The sequence below is a fragment of the Lissotriton helveticus genome, chromosome 5_1 (assembly GCF_964261635.1).
Source record: "Lissotriton helveticus chromosome 5_1, aLisHel1.1, whole genome shotgun sequence".
Classification (NCBI taxonomy): Eukaryota; Metazoa; Chordata; class Amphibia; order Caudata; family Salamandridae; genus Lissotriton; species Lissotriton helveticus.
In genome coordinates this window covers 1,253,690,550-1,253,712,615 of record NC_136065.1, presented here as the reverse complement: position 1 = coordinate 1,253,712,615, position 22,066 = coordinate 1,253,690,550, and the positions used below count along the sequence as shown (strand labels likewise).

Sequence of the window (22,066 nt, the reverse complement as noted above, 5' to 3'; positions counted from 1 at the left end):
CAGATGCAAGTCCACACATTGCTCGAAAGTCCAAACTGTGCAGGTGAAAGGACGAATATTCAGATGTCTATTCCTCTAATCTCTTTAGCAATACCTTGCTCATCACTTCCAGAGGCATTTCTGAGCGATATTGGGCAATAGTTTTTCAGTTCAGATTTACTGCCCTTTTTTGTAAATAGGTATAATAATGGAGGTACACCATGATGAGGGAATCATATTGATTGCGGCTGCAATATACACCCTGGTAAGAATGGGGCTCCATAAGTCTACGACTGCTTTAAAAATGTCCACAGGACCCCAATCAGGGCCTGGTGACATGGGTAAAACGGACTAGTAAATGGATAGGGATAACTTCATCATTGAGACAGTAGGAAAATCGCCTAAATTCCTAGAAATTATATCATGCAGTAAGGTGGGTGGGGGGAGGGGGGAATCAATTCCAGCCCACTTAATACATACCCCATTTGGTCTAGAAGGGATAGTATGGTTAATACTAAATGGAACTTCGCACTTTCTCCCCCAGAAAATAAACGTCATTATGTTAATGTAATGGTGGCTTAATACCGACTGAGAGGCACTGGGGGTACCACACATGCTAAATATCAGTCAAAAAGCGGGGGCGACCATGTCAAAAAGGAAACCCAGTTAACCAATGTCAAAAAGGGGCACTTTGCTACACCTACCACAACTAAAACTTTTCTACCCTCAACCACATACCACACATGGAACAAGGTGAAATTGGAGGAACTAGTCAATAGCGTACCTCCAATGAAGATCTGCTTACCATTAATTCTGTACACTCTTTGGGTGGCTTGAGAGAGCTTTTGATCTCCTAATTTCTCTGAAGGTAATTAAGCATAACAAAAGGAGACACACCCCTTGGATGAATGTTTAATTATAACAGAACAAACAAAATGCCAAGCCTCAACGCAAATGGCTCAAAACATACAACCCTGAAAACAAGATAAGCCAACACGGACACCTCAGTATATCAAAAAAGCAAAAAAGTCATACTATTCTAACCAAATTCAAAAACAAAATGTACCAATAAAGAATGTTATCAAATTCTCACGGAATTCCGTAAGCCAAAATGCACCAATCCTATTTCTCAACATTTTAATGACAAACTGGCTAACCGTTACAAGTCTAACGCAAATATGTTGGATCCCTAATAAAAAAAGAAAACGCTAACCCAAAACAAACGCAGCAACTACACTCCTTTAAAGAACTCTCTCAAAACTGAATATCTGGATACTGTATATCTGGATACTGTCAAAGCAAGTAAGCCAGCGGCTACCCCTCTGCCCCTTTCCCACCTCAAATCTTCAAAAACATCCTACAACTACAGCAGCCATCCTAGAAAGAACACTCGTCAGTAACTCCTTAATGACAGGAGTGTTCTCGGAAGACCTAAAAGAGGTATCTATATGCCCCCTCTTTAAATAACCTAAACTGGACAATCAAGATCCAGACAACTACAGATCTAAAGCAAACATACCATGCCTTAGGCAAATTTATAGAAAGAACAAGATTTGCCCAGATATCACTTTATTACAGACAAATTTAAAATGTTCAGACGTCCAGAAAGAGGCACTGAATCTTGCCCAATATCTAGGTAGGATGATCTTAAAAACACAGTGGGCCAGAATGAAGTTGCTGCGCTTCTTCTCTTGAACCTTTCAGCTGCCTTTGACACAGTGGATCATCTTAAACTCATCCAAAATCTTGAGGAAGCAAGAATAGATGACAGTTCTCATTTAGATCACATCCTACCTACACAACAGATCAAATATATTACATACCGCCCAATTCTCTTCTAAACCATACAAGATTAAGCAGGAGTCCCCTTCAAAGCTCAATCATCTCACCCATGCTTTTCAACACCTATATTACATCACTACCAGATATGATCAAGGGTTCTGACATCACCTGCAATAACTACGCAGATGACATGCAGATACTCCTGAAACTGGAAAGCCCTAAAGGACAATAAAACACCAAAACTCTTTGGCTTGCCTCGCCTCCAGGCTATCGAGAAATGGATGACATGGAGCCACCTCCAAAAACGGTGTACACGCCTGCGGCGACTAAAAAACCTATAAGCCTCTCAGCACCTAGTCAGACAATCTAGGACCACCTCCAAAAATATCTGAGGAGGTAAAAAACCTTGAAATTACCATGAATGTCAAACTGTCAAAGAATCCACAAGTGGATAAGGTAGCTAAATCAAGCTTTCTCACAATGAAAACACTGCAACACATCTTCCCGCACCCAGGATTCCCACACAAGCTTCACGCTACCATCTCTTGTCCCATCAAAATTGGACTAATGGTCTGAATCACGGCTCAACTTCGTCGACTAAAAGAAGAATACAAAGAATCCAGAAGACTGCCCCTAAAAACTACTCCTACACATAAAGCCACAAGCATACATCTCTCCTGCCTTTAGGGTGCAACACTGAATACCAGCTGCCAGAAGACCCTACTTAAACTGCTTTGTTGCGCACACCAACAAATGAATCACAGAGGTTCACTTTTCATCGGGAAGAAAATCAACAAATACATACAAAAAAGGAACCTACGCTCAAGAATGGCTCCCTGCCTCATAATTCCTACATGCAAGAAAAACAAGCATTTGCAATGTAATAGGGTCTCGCATTTGCAAGAGATTAAGCTAATGGCATTGTAAATGACAATGCCTTTTATTTAGGTTTTAAAAACCAACACATAAAAGCCATAGTCATTTACAATGCCATTAGCTCGAACTTTCGTAAATGTGAGACCTATTGCATTGCAAATGCTTGTTTTTGGATGCAGACAGCTACAGAAAGGAGTGGGACTCAGAAAGTGCATGTGCGTACAGCTTACCAAGCAAAATCAAAAGTAAACAAGCAGGAGAGAGGGATTGACCTAACCGCCACAGCTGCCGACTTCGGACCTAGGGAATCTGGTTTAATTCTCGGCGTAGGTGGTGCCTTTAACAATAAAATGTAAAATACATGACTACAGTTGCAGGAATGTCCATCTATAAAAAAATATGCAGCTGCGCCGTGGGGAGGACCAGGAGGAACTGTGAACACGGAGGGGGAGTGGCAAGCTTAGCACAAAGCCTATAAAAGTTTAAATAACTAAAAAATAACCAAACAAATCCTGTGAAGAACGAGCAGACAGGAAGAACTGGTTAATGATTCTGCCAAGAACCTTCTGCTGAAAGAAAAGGTAACAGGAGCAGAGGCAGGTCAACAAAAAGAAAAGAGAACAAGCATTTGCAATGCAATAGGTCTCGCAGCATTAAAGTTTGAGTTACTGGCATTGTAAATGACACTGCTTTGCATTAATTTTTTTTAATTTGCAATTGGTATATAAACATTGTTTGTGAGTGGTTAGCTGTTGCTTATGCTAAGCTAAGTTGGCAGTAATATAGAGTGCTAGTCTTGCTATAAGCATGCTGATTTAAAGCGCTCTGATACCTGCGGGTAAAGTTTGCACACAATAGGTGCACTCTGATGAGGGTAGCTCGGTAAACTAGATTTCCTACAAGTTGCCTGAGCAACCAGCAGGTAACAGGCTGAGATCCAGGGTTGGCGGGCTAAAGCCCTCATGTGCATCACAGCATACATTGGCTGTGACGGCCTACGGATTGATTCGGTATTCTTGCCGTTTTGGCTGAGGATTTTTGCAACGTATTTTAATGTGTTTTCGCCTGACATAATGAGCATGAACGAATGTGAATGAAGCCACATATGCTAATCTTACTTTGTCATTAAAATATATGTTTACATCATTGATCTCATCATCAACATTCCCCTGTAGGGCCACAAAATGCTGACATTTTTGCCACATAGCACATCTGTTCCCGCCTCTCAAGAGATCCGATGACAAACCTTTTCTAATGCCTTTAACACACTACAATATGTTTTTGGATTCAGCAGATGCAAGTTCAAAACAGAACCATCGACATATCAAAGAAACCTATGGTGTATATATGCACCTGTACTGCCAACCCCATGGGCTTCTTTGCACCTGGTGGGAACCACTCTCCCGAGCTAATAGGATATCAGGGAGAAGAATGCCGCTGCGGCCGCCATATTGGGGAATGAGCTGCCCAGTGTACATATAGCCTCTGATAATGCAGGCATGCACTCGAACACACTTCCTGTCACGTTCAACCAATTCACAACTGCAGTCATGCCAGCTAAATATTTGCACTAAGCATATAGCACTTAAATATGTATGGTATGTGCAGTTGATGTATAGCAGGGTATGCCCATACCCCTATAATCTACGTTATGCTCGTCCTCTCCCCATGGAATTACAGCACGCATTGCCAGATGCCTCCTCCCATCCTCTTCTGCCAGGGGCTCGTTTCCATTTAACCTTGAAAAAAAGATCATGTCCAGCGCCCAACAAGACACACAAACGCACACTGACACACATGGTGCAGTCACCTCACACATAGTGCACAACCACATACGAATAAACACACAGGTACAGACAGCTGAGTAAATGGACTCCGAAATTTATGGAGGGCAAGAAGTGGCTTCACTAAACAGCTCACATAAAGAAGGTGTAAGGAGGCATCATTGGAAAGGGCGTGCCGGGCAAAGTAAGGCGCACAGGGGTAGTTTTTAGGAGGCTATGAATTAGAGGGGGCGAATCATAAGTGGGGTTGGGGGCGAATCATAAGTGGGGTTGGGGGCGGTCAGCAGGGGGCTTAATGTTATTTGGTGGTACGAAGTAGATTTATAGAAGAAAAGACAGCCACACGTTTTCGTGAATGGGAATACGCAAAGCATTTCCAATGCTAATTGGTCTGGCGTTTGTGGGAGTTGGACGTAGTGGCGTTATATTAAAAATGTATTTTACGCACGTGTTCTATATTGTACGCACGTGTTCTATATTGGAGTGAACATACGGGACCGCAAAGTTTCTTACATGAAGCCGGCACAAAGTAAATAAAACACAAACGCATCATTACAATCCACAGGCCGAGACAAACCAAAACAAGTACCAGAATGCACGGGGGGGAAAACAGATTAAGTTACTGAATGCGGACATTAAACAAAAGGGGTTACAGAGGAGGCTCTGCGTTTCAAGCTAATATTAATACAACAAAAACAATGAAATGGAAACAGCATAGGACGTCAGCGCTTCGCCGTGAAATGGATCCAAAAACAAAAAACAAAAAAAAAAAAAAGAACAAAACAGCAACAGGAAGGAGGGGGCCGCTCAGCGAAGCTTTTATCAGCACCGCGCGCCTCTCTGCAGACTCCCCTGCATTCCAGAGAGGCGCGCGACGCGATCCTGTCTGCCCTGCGATGCCGTGGAGACAAGACCTGGCCGCGCGCACAACGTTATCCTATGGAAAAACGCTGCGCGCGGCCAGGTCTTGTATCCCTTAGTCGGTCTCAGACTGCTGAGACGACGACTATAGTTCTCGCGTGCGAGAACGCGCTTTCAGCGCGTTCGTCGTAGGCGAGACCTAAAAAGGGCACCCTTGGAGGAAAGCATGTTGTGCCTGCTATAGCAGAAAATCATTTAAGAAAATAGTGCTCACAGACTTTAGATAAAACAGACCGTGTAACAACACAAGTAAAAAGTCCAGTCCAACTACAACAAGGTGGTACTAAGGAGGGACTACTAAGCCTATTCGTGAATAAAACGCAACCATCAGGAAAGGACAGTAAAAGGAGCCAATTGAAAAGAAGAGCAGAAAAAGGGCGGAGCTTCAAGTCCATACCAGGATGCCCGTGGGTGATAGTGCGCTTTATAAGTCTGTTTAACATTAACATGAATACAGTATACCTTGCAGAGCATGCGCTACGCAAGCTCGGCCTAAAAACCATGGTTGGAACTGCTTTCTCTGTTCAAGAGCTAAACTATGGAACTTCCTGGCCAAAAACGTAGGACCCGCAGACACCCATCTCCACTTCAAAAGATTAGTCAAAAGCGGGCTCTGCTCCGCATGACGACCATACTCACAACTCAAGAATGTACCACAATAGTATACGTTCATGTCCTTTAGGCTAGTTCGGTCATGAATGCCCCCTTTTACATACATTGTCCCATCCACACGACAATAACGGTTCTGAACAGGTGACATTTTACCTGGTAGTTTGCCCCCGTCTCTTCGACACCAGGCTTAGAATTTTATCATAACCTATGTCTTTGACGTACATAAACATATCCTCAGGCACTGCATAATTATTCTGTATAAGGGTCACCACTTTTTTCATCCTTGGCCAACAGGCCTGCTGTGCATGATCGCATTGTTGCAGAAAAACATTTAAGATTGTTTTCAAAACATCAATTCTAGAAGAAACCCTGGAGTGACCACTCTAATATACAAGACCATTATTCCCCACTGAAAATGAGAGGAGAATTCCTTCACGCTGACTCTGGGTCCTGCATGCTGAATCTTCGACACGCAGTGTTCTGACATCCCTTGCAGGGTGTCATCCTCAGAGCAGAGATGGGGTCCTTCATTCTCTACCATCAGGTGAGGGGGTTCGTTCTTCCGTAGGGGATTCTCAACAGCACGCCACGTGGAATCCTAAGTAGCCACTGATCTCCTCTTGCTAGTATACGGGAGTTCAGATGGAAAGACTAATAATGGTTCAAGACTCGCCTGCGCAAAACCGAGTACAAATTACACCAGTTGAAATTGATCATCCAAATACAACTGAAAGGCAAATTGCATTTCGGCCTAATAATGGCATCTACATCAATGTGCCTGCACAAGAGACACCTACCAGTTCTACAGAGCTACCAAAGATAGATCGAATTGCATCTGGCTACTTCATCGAATTGATGATTTTTCTTCAAATCCAAGTGAACCTGATCAAATGCCACCCATTTCCAAAAGAAAGATTTCGATAATTCGGTCTCTGGCTGAAAAAAAGACTTACTTTGTGTACCCTTGGTTGAATCTTTGGTTTGCATTAGGGATCCTGTTCCTAATAATTGAGTTTGGTATAGTAACTGTCTATTTCCTCCTACTGAATGGACATTCCCTCCCACACCAGTCTGCAGTACAATCTGTGAACTTGGTCCCGAAACCACATTAGTCATCACACCGTGAACAGAGAGACCTATCCCTAGTGAATATTACATCAGTTCCAGTACCCGAAGGTATAGTTCGGGACAGGGTGTCATAAAATATATTTGGTCCTACTGAAGATTTGAAAATTCTCATGTATTTAAAATTTCATTGAGCGAAGTGGAACCATCTTGACGGTAGCGCGAAATCGCCGCCAAGAAGACTCTCAAAGTGGAATGTGAAAGTCCTGATTGAGCCAGTTGCAGAAAGAACGGGAATAGCTGATCTGGAGTGGAATGAAGAGGATGAATATTGGCATCAGCGCAGCAATGACAAAACCTCTTCCACTTGAGCTTGTAGGTTTTGACTGTAGACAAAGCTCTTGCCTGAATGAGAATGTCCCTGCATGCTGGTGAAATATTTAAATGGGCAAATTCAAGGTGCTCAGGTTCCAGGCCAATAATTTCAGAGAGGAGGGGTTCGGATGACATATCTGACCCTCGTCGATCGTGAGGAGATCCACTCGAGGATGCAGAAGGATGGGCTCGCACTGGTAGAGGAGAAGCAGCTCCGAGAACCACGCTTGTCGAGGCCATCTGGGAGCGATCAGGAGGATGTGGCAAGGTTGTCTCCGCATCTTCCATAGCACGCGAGGAACCAGTGGAATCGGAGGAAAAGCGTAGGCGAATAGATCGCACCAGTTCATCAAAAGGGCATTCCTGCACGATCCGGGGTGGGGATGCCAACTTGCGTAAGATGGGCATTTTCGGTTCTCCGGAGTGGCAAAGAGATCCAAGGATTGATGACCCCACCATCGAAAGACTAGCGCGAGTGTTGGTTGGTGTAACTGCCACTCGTGGGTCGAAGACGTGGATCTGCTGAGGGAATCCGCTAGGATGTTGGAGACTCCTGGCAGATGTACGGCAGTCAGGGTGACGTGGTGACTGATTACCCAATCCCAGATCGACTGTCAGACGAGACAAGAGAGGAGATTTGGTTCCGCCCTGTTTGTTGACATAGTGCATACTGGTTGTGTTGTCCGTTTGGATGAGTACTGACTCACCCTTGATCAAAGGATGAAACGACTTGAGTACTAGAAAGATGGCCATCAATTCTAGCCAGTTGATGTGCCAAGAGCGCTGAGGCAGAGTCCATTTGCCATTGATCGACAGACCTTGAAGGTGTGCACCCCACCCTTCTAAGGATGCGTCCGTTGTCAGCGTGAGTTCCGGAGCGGTGGCAAGGAAGGTAACCCCTGCTGCGATGTTGGACTGTTGCGCTCACCACTGGAGAGCCGTCTTCATGCGAGCGGTGACACTGATCAGGTCGTTGAAGGATCCCGTGACTTGACGCCATTGCCCATCCAGTTCTTGCTGAATAGGGCGAGTTTTCAATCTGCAATTCGGGATCAGAGAAATGCATGATGATGCCATCCCCAGAAAGGACTTCAAGATCCGGACTGAAACGGACTGTCTTGCGCAAATACGAGCCACGAGGCGGAGTATCTTCAGTTGACGCTCGTGAGACACGACCGCTTTGGCTACGGATGTGTCCAGGGTAGCACCTAGAAAGTTTCTGCAGAGAGCTGGGACAAACTGGGACTTCTTGGCACTGATGGAGAGGCCGAGGGAGCGGAAGACCTCCCGACAGCGTTGTGTCCCGAACCAACTGGCTGCGATATTGAGATTTGAGAAGGCAATCGTCCAGGTATGGAAGAATTTGGACGCCATGGAGCCGCAGGTAGGCTATCACAGGAGTTAACACTTTCATGAAGACACGAGGGGCGGGACGGAGCGGAGGCCAAAAGGCAGCACTCGGAACTGGAAGTCTCTCTGTCCCACCCGGAAGCGCAAGTACTTTCGATGACGTGCAAGAATTGGCACATGAAAGTAAGCGTCCTGGAGGTCGATGGTTGTCACGTAGTCATCTTTGGAGAGAAGACGCAAAATGTCCATGAGCGTGAGCATACGAAAGGATTGGGATTTGAGATAGTTGTTCAGCGCTCGTAAATACAGAATCAGACGCCAGTCTCCTGAGTTCTTGAGGATAAGGAAAAAACGGGAATAGAACCCCCTTCCTCTTTGAGACTGTGGAACCACTTCGATGGCGCCCTTTGAAATCATAATACGAATTTGTTGGAACAACTCCTTGAGGTGGGGTGGAGGTGGGCCGGATGGAGGAGTGGGAGGAGGAATTTGACGAACTCCAGAGCATGGCCCTTCGCTACAATGTCCAGAACCCAACGGTCTGAGGTGATGGAGGACCACTGAGAAGAGAACAGGGAGATTCGACCTCCAACTTTTGGGGGGAAAGGCAAGTCATTTTCGTTTGGAGGTAGATCCTTTATAGGCAGACTTTCCTCGATAGGATTTGGAGGACTGCTGAAGGGAGGACTGCTGTTGCTGGGAAGAGTAGCGCCGATTACCCTGGTTGTAGGAGCGGTATGTTTATTAGATCCTCCACGAAAATTGGAGTTGGGGCCGCGTCCACGTGCACCACGAAAAGGTTGTTTTCGGAACTGTAAGGTCCCTAAGGAGCGAGCAGTGTCGGTGTCCTTCTTGATGGCTTGAAGAGCCTCATCAACATGTACTCCAAAGAGTGACTCTCCATCATACGGCATATCAAGGATCTTTGCCTGCACCTCTTGACGAAAAGAGGTGGAGCGGAGCCATCCCTGTCGCCGCAACACGGCTGCCCCTGCAAGCTGACTGAAACCAGTCGATGCGATGTCTACTGAGCAGTCTATGATCTCCTCAGCTGCTCTCTCTCCGTCTTGCAGAATTTTCAAGGCTTCAGCCCTTGAGGGCTCCGGGATGAGGGCTACATGGGCAGCCATGTCAGACCACTTCTGATGGTCGTATCGCCCTAGAATAGCTAAAGCATTCGCTGCTCTCACCATGGTAGAGGCCATTGCTGAAAATTTCCGCCCAATAGCGTCCAGGCGACGACCCTCCCTATCTGGAGGAGCTGTAACAGGTGATGCTGGGTTCCTTGAGCGACGCTGAGCAGCTTGAGTGACCACCGAATCTGGCTTCGGCTGCAAAATCAGGCACGCGGGGGAACCAATGGGTGCCTTGCATTTCTTTTCTAGGCGAGGCATTTGAGCAGGGATGGTATTTGGTGTCTGCATTAGTTTCAACCGTTCGTTCCATATGAAAATCGATAATGGGGACTGTATGGACCGGTTTAAATGGTTGATTTTTAAAATCATAAAGAAAACAGTCCTCTTCTCTTTGGACTCTTGGCAGTTTAAAGCGTTGGACCACCCTGTCCATTAACTGATGGAAGCTGGCAATGTCCACTGGCGGGTAATCCCCAGGTGTCACTGGAGGAGGGGACGGCGTCTGAATTTGGTAGTTGTCCCAATCGGCCATGGTGTCGTCGTCGTTGTCATCATCCTGGACTTCGCTCTCTTCACGACCAGGGCGAACGTCATCATCGGCATACAGAGTAGTGTGTATCTGGACTGACGTCTGGACTTGCGGGGACAGTGCTGATGGTGGTGGTGATGGTAGCAGATCCACAGGTGGAGGTACTGTAGGCACAGGTGCTGCCGGTACTGGCGAACCCTGATGTGATGGGGGAAATCGCCTGTTATAATCCTCCAGCAAATGTTGTATGTTGGAGAGGAGAGACAGAGGCAGTGTCGCCGTTGGAACCTGCATTGATTGTTCTTCGTCTTGAAAATAATTCCTCACCATAGTTTTGGCACTTAATCACTAATTCCGAGGGACTGCGTGCCGCCCGAAAAGGCCCACCGTCATCCTCTTCCGAACCAGAGTACTCTTCAGAGCCAGTGGCAAACAATGGCGAAGGTGGCTGCTTGTCATCTGGAATAGACAACTGGTCTACCTGAACCTGGCGACGTTGGTGTGGTGGGCTGACGTTGGAAAGACTAGATCCAGACGGTGGAAGTGGCACCAGTGGCAACGATGCAAAAGAAGAGGTAGTCACCGTCGACGAAGTCGTCGACGACTCAGCTGATGACGACGGCATAGGCGTCGACGAAGATGTAATGATAATCCCGCCGTCGACGGTGCCACCGTCAACGGCGCTGTAGTCGACTGGCCTGACGTCGACGAGGCCCTAGTCGTCGACGATGAAGTTGCCGTCGACGAAGTCGTCGTCGACGATGAAGTTGCCGTCGATGAAGATGCTGCCGTCGACGAAGCACTTGTCGACGGGACCGACGACGAAGATTTAACAGCTCTCGTCAATGAAGATTTCGTCGACGACGAGAGAGCTTTCTTTTTCGTCAACGAGAGGATCGGTATCGTCGACGACACAGGTCTAGAGCTCATAGATACCTTCGTCGACATAGATGACGTCGACGTAACCGTCGTCGACGAGCCAGCAGCAGATGTCACAATCGCCGAGCCGGAGACGGCAGATCTCGTCGTCGGGACGATAGTCGACGCTCCCGTCGACGATTTAACATGTTTTTGGTGGAAACTTGACTGGAAGAAGCAGAAGACGCCTGAGAGTCATATCTCTTGGGCGTAGCAGGAGTAGGTGAAGACACCGCAGGAGCCACAGAAAGGGAGAGTTTTTTCTTTAGAAATGAAGGCAATTCCTGCACACTGCTACGCTTACTGGCTGCTTTTGAAGTGAGTTATCCTTGTCTTTAAGTCTCTACAACCAGAGGAGGAGACGACCTTCCCTGACTTTAAGGGTCTTAGTGGAAAAGGTCCTGCAAAACTTACATTTGCTCACCTCATGTTCCGGGTAAAGACAATATATACACTTGCTGTGGGGATCTTCAGAGTATAAACGCAGCTTCCCACAAGAAGAGCAGGGTCTAAATAAAGACTTCTTACTAGAAGACACGGTAAACACTGGAAATCCAGAACAAAGTTGAGAAAAACTGCGCAGAGCTCAGGGAGACTCCCTTCATACGACGTGCGGTAGAAAATCAGAGGGACTGAGCTCTGAGGAGAAGGTTCTGGAGGGGTGCTTGCGCCCGATTGGCTGCTAATAAAAAATTTTAATGTCAGGTTGACCAGCCAATAAATGATTTTTTGGTACAACCCTGGACATTTTTAAATTCACGTAACTTTTTTCACACTTTACCCTCACAAGAACCTGCTCCGCAGTCTCCTGGCGTCGCAGCACACCGGGGAGGTATTCGATCTCTCCCGGTGGACCCGATGATGAAGCATGTCACCACTAGGGTGAGTGAGGGTTTCTTGAAAAAATCTTGTATTTTTTCGTGAAATTGGTCTGTGTATCTGACCACTTACAACTGGCCTCGAATCTTACGTGCTACAACGCTTCTCTGAGGGACACTCTTCTTATGTAGGAATTATGTCTTGGTATTTCTATGCATTTCTACTGTGTATTTCTATGCATTTCTACTGTGTATTTTTATGTTATGTTTTTACATACTTATGTTATTAGCATCTTATTGCTATGATATTTACCGTGGGACTCCCACTTCGACGACGGGGAATATTCAAGCATGTGAATCTATGAAAGACACCCCAATACTGGAGAACGCTTCTTCTATGCCATCTATAATGAACTGTGGAAAGTCACCCAACAGGAAGCTGCTGAGAGATTACGTGAGATTGATAGAATTAATCTAGAGAAGGCCTTGGCTGTGGTAGACAATGGAATGACCACACTTTCTTCACATATTTATTCACTGGGCAACATTGGGTCCCCAGCAATTGACATAATGGAAGCTTTCTCTATTCTACAACATGGGTAATTTCAATTGCGCTTCATTATGCTTTTAAGCTGGACGCTCAAATCATTGCGTTCGGCCCCGTGCCATGGCGGTACATTAACGGCACCAATCTGTTTTCGGCTTATAATCTGACCGACAGACAAAGGACAATGGCACGCAGAGATGCGAAGTACACCATGCTGCTCATTGAAAAATTAGAGAAGTTACCTTTTATAGTAGCAGAGTCCCCATCTATGGAATGGTTAATTCATGGCTATATCACACAGCCAATCACAACATTCCAGTTCCAATACTGCCTTAGATACAACTAGGTAGGCAGGTATGAAGCATTTGGTGAAGGAAACATACAGGAAACAATGGAGTTGCCATACAAATATTGGTGTAGAAATAAGTACACTGGAGTTTTTTTAAGTGGTACAGACTGTGAGAAGGCTTTAAGTGGGTCTTTAGTGTGCAGGGTGGTCTCGCTTCACAGAGCGTGTAATGCTTCAATAGCAAATTTATCTAGCAACTTGAAAGGCTCCACAGCTGCCGTGGATTTATCGGGTTTTTGAGTTACTCGCGAATGGGCCACCACTGTGGCCTTCATTAAATGTTTCCAGTAGAAGGTTTGATCCTCTGAGCACCCTGAAAGTCATGTTGTTTCAACAAAATGTGGCCTTAACTTCAGCCCGGAAGACTTTTGATCTCCAGGTTGCAAGGTCTTCGGCATAGATACAGATCCTGGTTCATACGAACTTCCCGGTCCATTTCGGAGAAATGGTTCATCGTATCTTTAACATGCCCGATACGGGGGGGGGAATCATATACTTAAGTGTATTAGATCAGGTCTGTTAACCATCTTTAAGACCATCTTGGGAAATCCCAGCTTTCATACTCTCTGTACTTGGAAGCGTTTTTGGAGGGCTTCCTCTGGTCCTGCTATCAGTAGTGGGCATCCGGATTTTAATCCTATAGATGCGCAATGGACACCTCAATCACTCAAGACATGGAGAGAACACTGTTGGAACGGCGTTGTTGTGAACATATTGTGTTTCACCTGGATATGCCTTGGCTTTGAGAGCAGAGTTAGCATTGGTTCCTGTCTTTTAGGCCAGTCTGGCTAGACTGTGTCCTGCCTGTGTTCCGCTGCCTCTTCTGCAGATTTGGATGCGTGTTGGTCCCGTGTTTAGAGGACATTTTGCAAGCTTTTAGGGAAAATGGCTTTTATTTTATGGACACTTCAAAGGCTTTAGTGCCTTCAGTATTTTAATTATAAATGATTTTATGCTTTTAATGGCCTTAGCTTTATTATTGTCTAGCTGACCCTGTTGACCTTTTGATGAGGTTTGGGTGTCATGTCCTTTATGCTAGTCCTGTCATGTATGCCCCCTTTAACATACATTGTCCCATTCAGACAATAACTATTCTGAACAGGTGACCTTTTACCTAGTAGTTTGCCCAGTCTCTTCGAAGCCAGCCTCTTAGTATTTTATCATAATATCTGTACCCGATGTACATAATAAACATGTCATCAGGCACTACATAATTATTCTGTATAAGGGTCACCCCTTTTTTCATCCCTGTCCAACAGGCCAGCTGTACATGATCGCATCGTTTAGAAAAACATGTATGATGGTTTTCAAAACATTTATGATTCTAGAAGAAACCCTGGAGTGACCACTCTGGTATATAAGACCCTAATTCCCTACTGCAAATGAGAGGAGAATCCTTTCCACGCTGACATGGGGTCCTGTATACTGAATCTTTGACATGCAGCAATCTGAAATCCCTTGCGGGGTGTCATCCTCGGGGTGCTTCATTCTCCACTATCAGGTGAGGGGGTTGGGTCTTCCCTAGGGGATTCTTGGTAATATACATATATATCTATAAACATATACATATTACACCTACATAGCTAGGCTAGGTACATTTAGGCAAATTATGTAGGGTGCACATTATAGGAGTATGCAATTGCTACTTTCTTATCTGAACTCTATATGTATCTACTGTTTACTGTATTAGTACTTGATTTCTTTTGTATGCTTCTGTTTCCTGATTGTTGCAGCAAATATGTTTTACACAAGACTGACAATGGACCAATAAATACTTATTGAAGCATCCCAACAGCTGTACAGTGTATTTCTGAGAATGATTAAGCACGAGGGACTGAGCGAAAAGTACTGTACTGTTTTCCGCGATCCCAGAGTAATCGGGGTGGTCATGTTCAGTGGTTGCCAGAAACTGCCTACACCACTATAGGATACAGGGGGTGGTAGTGGCACTGTAGAGCTAGTTGTTCTAAAGAAGGACGTATCCTGTGGGGTTGTCGTGAATCAGTTTGGACACCAAGCCCTCAGTTTAGGTCATCCAAAACGTGCAGGTCCTGGGGATTCCTAGGAAGCTCACAACAGTACTAAGACATGACAAACAATACTATTCACAATATGGAAAAGAGCTGTTGTCCTACAAGTACACATCTTTGTAATCTGAACTATGCCTCCTGTTAGAAGCCAATACATTTATATTAATGAAAACTATGCATTACACCACAGCATACGTGCATGTCAAGACCATGCAGATCAGATCATGTCAAAATTGCTGCTTCTGTGTATATAGGTGTGTGCGTACATATAGAGGGTTATGCCTGCTACTAATAAGTACAATAAGTACAATGTGTTTATCTAGGGATACAAGATAATTACAGTTATTTGAAACAGTTTAAATATGCCACATAAAAATGGACGGCAAAACATGTAATATTGCAGCTTCTCTGTGAATATAGGTTTTATAAGCACTATATAATTGCATTTACAATTACAATGCTGGGGCTGTATTAATGAAATTGTGATGGGAAAATAGCAAAGATGGAGAATCTTGTTTTAATGTGCACTAAGAAGTTCCCTTAGGTGGTCATAAACATGGCCAGAATCAAACACATAAGCGTCCATCAAATCTAGACTTAAGTGTTTGGCACATGGGAACCTAGGTGCTTGGGCCCTGTAACAATATATGGCATAATAGGTCCTACAATAGAAACTGATCCAGAAGCAGAGGAGGGGCAGAAAAGAAAATATATAAAATTTTAAGCCAGAAGGCAATGAACACTTTAAGCAACATTTTCACCCAGGGAGGTCTTGTGTGGGGAAGCCCTAGCCACAGACTACTTCCTGAAACAACATCCAGGCCACAGATCATGCCTAGAGAGCCTGAGAGGGGAAGGCACCATCAGTCACTATCAGTCAATAATTCAGTTGATTACATTTTGGAAAGTCAAAGAAGCCAATTTTAGGCACTTGATGAGATTGCCAGGAGAAAACAAAGAGGAAAAACTCCCCTTTGCCTTTTTTCATGCTTTTACAGCATTAGTGAATTGAAATCCTTTTAATATTATTGGGCCCTTTTGTGTCTCTTTGAGAACTACAGAGCGCAAGATCAGAAGCAGCATGAAAGTCTCATCTGTTATAATGCCACGTGCTGTGCTATAACCTTTAATACCACAGTGGCAAATTTCACTTTAGGGCAGGGCCCAAGTATCTGCTGAGCTTAGATCAGGAGAAAAGCTTCAGAGATAGAGACTTCTGTACATTGGGATGCTTGTATGCCTCTGCTGCAAGAACCAGAAGGTTTAGGCACCTTCATATAATAAAAAAACTGTTCCGACAGTACAGAGCACCAGTTGAAGAAAAAAGAAACAGTTGCTATTTACTGGTATCTTAGTTGCAGAAATCTCTTGGAAGATTCAGCAGGATTGCAGAAGAAAAAGGATAGATGTAAATCAAACAAATGGAAGACAACAAATACGTCAGTAATATAAAAAGGGACCACCATGTAGGTGAAGTGTACTTGCCCCCCAGCACACCTAGATAGTGAACAAGGATCCAAGCAGGAGCAGTGAAAAGAAAGGCTTGTCCAAAGAAGGGCAATAGAATGAACGCCGGAACTGTGCAGCTGCGAAAAACTTGAATTTACTTCAAGTAGAAGAAAACAGGAATGGAATCGACAGGTAATTGCACGAAGACCATTTTCAGCACTCTTTCTCAGCTACTAAAAAGTTATATGCTGCCAAGAGAGCCACCTCCTTAACTTGGGGGTCTGAACATCCTATAAATGTAGAGAGAAGAGATGGAGGTACCATTAACATTATTTCAAAGACCAGAGTCAAGCCAATCGGCAGCTCTTTTATGCAGGGGTATTTAGCAGGGCTAAATGGTTCATATTCTTTGGGAACTTGCTTCAATGTACCATATGTGAAATTCCTAAGCACATTTTTCAGGGACAGAGGGTGCATCGTGTAGTGCCACTTTTTTTTTTTTAATCCGCACTAAATTGTGGTGATTTTTAAATCATTGCTCAATTTTGAAGACTCCTGCTTCAGAATTGTATACATAATACCATAGGGTGACAGTGGTCTTTTGGCCATCCTGAAATAGAAAGGCAATTGCAGCATCCAAATCAAGAGGGATCGCGTTTGCAAGAAAACTCCGACTCAAATTAGAGAATAATGCAAGAGACATAAGCCAAATTCTGGGAAAGAGAATGACCCTGGATGTTCCCCATGACCTGACCAATTTATATTATAAATGAATTAAGGTGTTGTTGATGTTCCTGTTAACAGCAACATGTGTTTATCATCAGAGTACTGATCTGCATTTCTTACCTCTGTTAGTAGTATGGCCAACATATCTTGTCTTTGGAAGCGTATCGACAGATGAACTAGAGTGTAGCCCACATCAAATGCAGAAGGTCGATTTAGTAGGCGGACCTCATCTGCCGAAAGTTGGCGTGCAATGTCCCCACCGGCAGATTTGAATGCCTCAATGGCAGCTAAATCCCCCTCAACAACTCCTGAAACAGAAACATACAATGAAGGTAGGGCTTTAAACTAGAAGGTTTTTAGATTTAATAGAATGACAACATAACTTGGCTGGTATACATACACAGAATGACAGGAGACCACATGGTAATGAGAACAGTATAAGTATAATTCAATAAATCAGTACTGAAAAGATGCACGCATGTTACTAACGAAGTAGTAAGGCAGCCTTCCACCAAAAAGGCAAGATCAAAGAGTTACCTACCATCAGTAAAAATATTTCTGGGCCACAGTCTGTCTTCCTACATCTTATGCATATTCTCCAAGTCTCATACTGGGCTAGAAAACTTTCTCCAGGAGCAACATTCTAGAGCTGTCAGGTGCCGCCACATGTTATCAGCAATAGCCGAACCCGTTCCAGAAGCAATGCCATAATGGTATATATAGCGCTGACCGACATCCTGTTGTCTATTCCTAGAATGTTTTCTGCATTACATTGAGGTGTTCCAGAGAGGAAGCAAGTGAGCAGGAGTAACAGAAATAATCAAAGCATTAGATTCATTTGAATACCACTGGATCTTACTGATCACTACATTATCTCAACACGAAAGAAAAAGCCGGTTAGGAATCTGTGGTAAGATCCAATATCCACCAGAACTATTTTTTACTGAAGACAAGGAACTTTTTCTTCTGATGGATACGTCTGCCTACATATTCCTCACCTTGTGAATAAATTCTAAAGCAATACCAACCAAGAGATGTGACTGAGTAATGTGAGTTAACCAAACAATTCATGCAACACCACCCTGGCAAAGTATTCCTTCAAGGCTGAGCCTTGAGGAAACAATTCTTCATAAACATATGCAAGGAAGACAAAGGGCCACCCAGAAAATGTAAACCAACTGGAAGCTCTTGGTGAGAGCAGTAGAATCCACCAAGTTCCTTAGAGAGTAGGCACAAATGCCAGCCGGAGTCTTTTTTCTTCGCTACAGCATAACAGATCCTTACACAAAACTGTGCATTTGATTACTACTTCTACTTTGGCTTTATTGGCTCCGAGTTTTTTCCTGAAGCTAAAAATCTACTTTATCCTGCCTTAGGTGGACAATATAAGATAAGATACAGCTTGCCTAGAGTCCAGTCTGAGCAATCTCCTATTCTGCAGCAGGGTGAAAGGACAAAAGAATGATGCAAGAGTGATGGACTACCCAAAGTGGAAGTCAGACACATCTTTCATCAAGAATGAAAGGCAGATGTGAAATAGTAGTTTCACTTCGTAAAATACAGTGAAATGTGGTTGTCTAGAAAGGAATGATTCAACAGCCTCCATAGACCAAATTAATCGTTAACAGGAATACAGTCTTTAAATCAGTAAAATTAACAGACATGTGCAAAGGTTCAAAAGGGGAGATCATATGAGATTAATACCAGATTCACATCTCACTGCAGAACCATAAATGACATTTGAGTAAATAAAAGAGCAAACCTATCAGAAATCATACCACGAGGGGTCACTTACTCAGCGAAGACTGATCCATAAAACACATGAATATGGACACATGAAAGCTAAAGACAAAACCTGCTGTCCAAGGGATAGCGCAGAACATCTGTAAAACGAAAATAGAAAAAGTCAAACCTTCAGACTGACAAAAAGAAACTAGCTTTGACCAGTGGCAAGCAGAAACAGATTTTGTAGTGTGTGTCCTGAATCACATCAGCAATATCAATAACAAGGAGAAGGTCTCTATATGGCACTGCTCAATTTCTAGGAGTGTAAAGAGAAATTAAGGTTACAGTCCATTAGAATCCAATGATCTGTGGCTGATAACACTTCAGGAACCTTAGGAAACTGGGTGCTTTAAAGATTCACCAACTGTACTAATGAGTGTACTGGACCTCTTATGAACTTTTTAAGCTTCATTTCCCTAATGTGTGACCTCATCATGGTCAGTGTAAACAGACCTTACAACAAAGCTCATGGTGCAATGGTCGTTGTTAGACCTGGCACCTTGGCGTGGGTCTCCCTTCCATTTTTGCTGTTGCCTCATGTGTTTTTGCTGGTGTTAGATACTTTGGGCATTGTGCCACTGCTGTCCAGTGCAAGTGCTCCCCATTGGAAATTAATGTATGGATTAGTGATTCCATGATTGGCTGATTTGGTTTAGTGGTCACACCCTAGTACAGTGCACTGAGTGTGCCAGGGCTTGTGAACCAAATGTTGCTAGTGGGCTTGCAGCACTGGTTGTGCCACCCACAGAAGAAGCCTGTAAAAGTGGGTCTCGGGTCTGCCATTGCAGAGCCTGTGTGCAGTCTGGTACTGCCATGTTGACTGGGCAAGTGCACTCACTTGCCAATCCCTTCACTTTTCTTCATATCAGACACCCCTATGGTAGGCCCAAGTGCAGGGTGCATTGTAAGTATAAGGTAGGACAAGCCCTGATGTGTGTGGCATGTCCTAATAGAGAATTTCAGCCATTTTCGTTTTTCACTATTGCAAGGCTACCTATTCCCCATAGGCCAGAATGGGTAGTTTGATTATTACATATTAAACTCCTGACTCAGGGAACTAGGTAGAAATGTGAGTTTAGTGTGCCTTAGTAAAGTTAGTTTTAACATTCAGTGTTTGAAAATACCACTTTTAGAAAGTAGGTATTTTGTTGCCCAACTATCCAAGCCTGTCTCTGCTAGGTTGTGTATTCCTTGTCTGGAGTTTGAGTGACAGGGGCTGGGGGATTCCAGGAGGTAGGGTGAGTCAGCACAGGCTGAATAGAGAGATCTGCATCTAGATGGGTGGGAGGAGCACCTGGGACCTGAATAGGGCTGTGCCTTCCCTCCTCAATGCTGGCTCCACCTCCTGTGGTGCATCAGATGTCTCTGCCCTGCACAGGAAAGAAGAGTCATGTCAACAGAGTGCTCCAGGACTGACCAGAACTGGTTTGGACTAGGCAAAGGCCTCTCTGCCTTCAGAGAACAAAGAAAAACGGTGTATAAAAGAGGGGACCCAAACCCCAGAACTTATGATCACTTTGGACAACAATAAGAAACCTTTGCGATTAGCTAGGAGGAAAACATGGCGGCCGGCTAGCAGCGGGTCGCGGGTGCAGAGCGTAGTGGTGGAGTTTACTAACTCAAGCCTCCAGTATTATTACGGGTGAGGTGTCGCCCCTCTCTCCTTACCTCGGTTCCCAGCGGTGTGTTGTGGACGCAGGAGTGGGTCCCCCGACGGGCTTGTTTGCGGCACGGTGGACCGTTTGGTGCGGAGATCCGGGGCTCGGCTGCCGAGTCTCGGCGTGGAGGTCGGGCTGCGGCGAGCGAGACCGCGGGTCATTGAGAGGTTTGCAGCGGTGAGCGCCAGGACAAAGTACCGGTTCCTAAATCTGCAGGGGACTTTGGAGGGACGGTCCCGGGGCTCAGTAGTGGAGCCTAGGTGTTGTATGGCGGCCAGGGAGGTGAAAGGACTCCGGAGCGTGGGAGCTGAGATCGTGGAGGAGGAGTCTGCAACAGCGGTAGCTCCAGGTAGTGCTGAGCTGGGTTGTTGGGGGAGAGCAGCGCACGAATTAGGTAGAGGACGGAGAGCTGCTGCAAGAGTTGGATACAGAGGCGTGGCGGGATGTGGAAGAGGAGCAGACATTGTTCTAGGGGGGAGTAGCAATGCTGCTCAGATATCAGAGGGCTCAACTGGTTTGAACTCTCAGGCTGAGGTTGCATATACAGGTGCCATTGGCTACACATTGAGAAGTGCAGGGAAGGGAGTGGGAGACAAGATAAAAGCAAAACATAGTGATTCCCTTAAGCCCAATGACAGGAGCCTACAAGACACTAACTTAAAAAACGCACACAAAAAAGGAATTGTTCTAAAAAACTCAATAAAACAGGAAAACAGAATATTTTGGAATCCAAACTTAAGATAACCCCCTCTCTCAACTCATTTTTTTAAAACAATCCCCAAGACTCTAATACTAAAGCCTAACTCTGGGCAGACATCAGGACTCGCACAATCAGAGGACGAAAGTAGTGGGTTTGTCCCAGGCGCTGAAGGTTTAATGGACTGGTCATCTCACCTTAGTCCTAATCGTTATCAACCTCTTATGCCAGAAATGGAGGGGCAGGGACTAGGGGAGTCTGAAAATGAGTTGGTGGCATCTAGAGACCAGTTGATACCTAATATGGCCCAATTAAATGGGTCTGGAGAGGCCACGGATGAAGTCGGGGGGGCTAATATCGATGTCCTTGAGCAAAACTTTTTAGAAGATAAGGAAGAAGAGCTGGCTAACTCGGACCAGTCAGTAATCGCATTATTAAAAAAATTAGATATGGACATGCACGAAGGGTTTGAGATTTCAAAAACTAATCAAGAAAGTATTCAAGCTTCATGCAGTTTATTAGAAGCCAAATTTAATGCATTAAGCTCTCGCACAGAAGAGTTAGAAGTCGAGGCAAAGAAGCTCCGAGACTGTTTTACAGAAAATCGCAGGGAAATAGAAGAAACTAAGTTTAGAGAGAGCGCACAAGAAGACAGAGTGGAGAGGCTTGACAACATGCAA

The 22,066-nt window shown here is 44.8% G+C and overlaps 1 protein-coding gene across 1 annotated transcript in view; it reads right to left on the bottom strand.

Moving 5' to 3' along the window:
• The window catches only part of ZRANB1 (zinc finger RANBP2-type containing 1), a 245,816-nt gene that overhangs the window by 147,198 nt on the left and 76,552 nt on the right, over positions 1 to 22,066 (bottom strand). Inside the window, exon 3 of the mRNA XM_078644031.1 lies at positions 17,367 to 17,554. Coding sequence (XP_078500157.1) covers positions 17,367 to 17,554 — 188 coding nt within the window. The remainder of the gene's footprint in view (positions 1 to 17,366; positions 17,555 to 22,066) is intronic.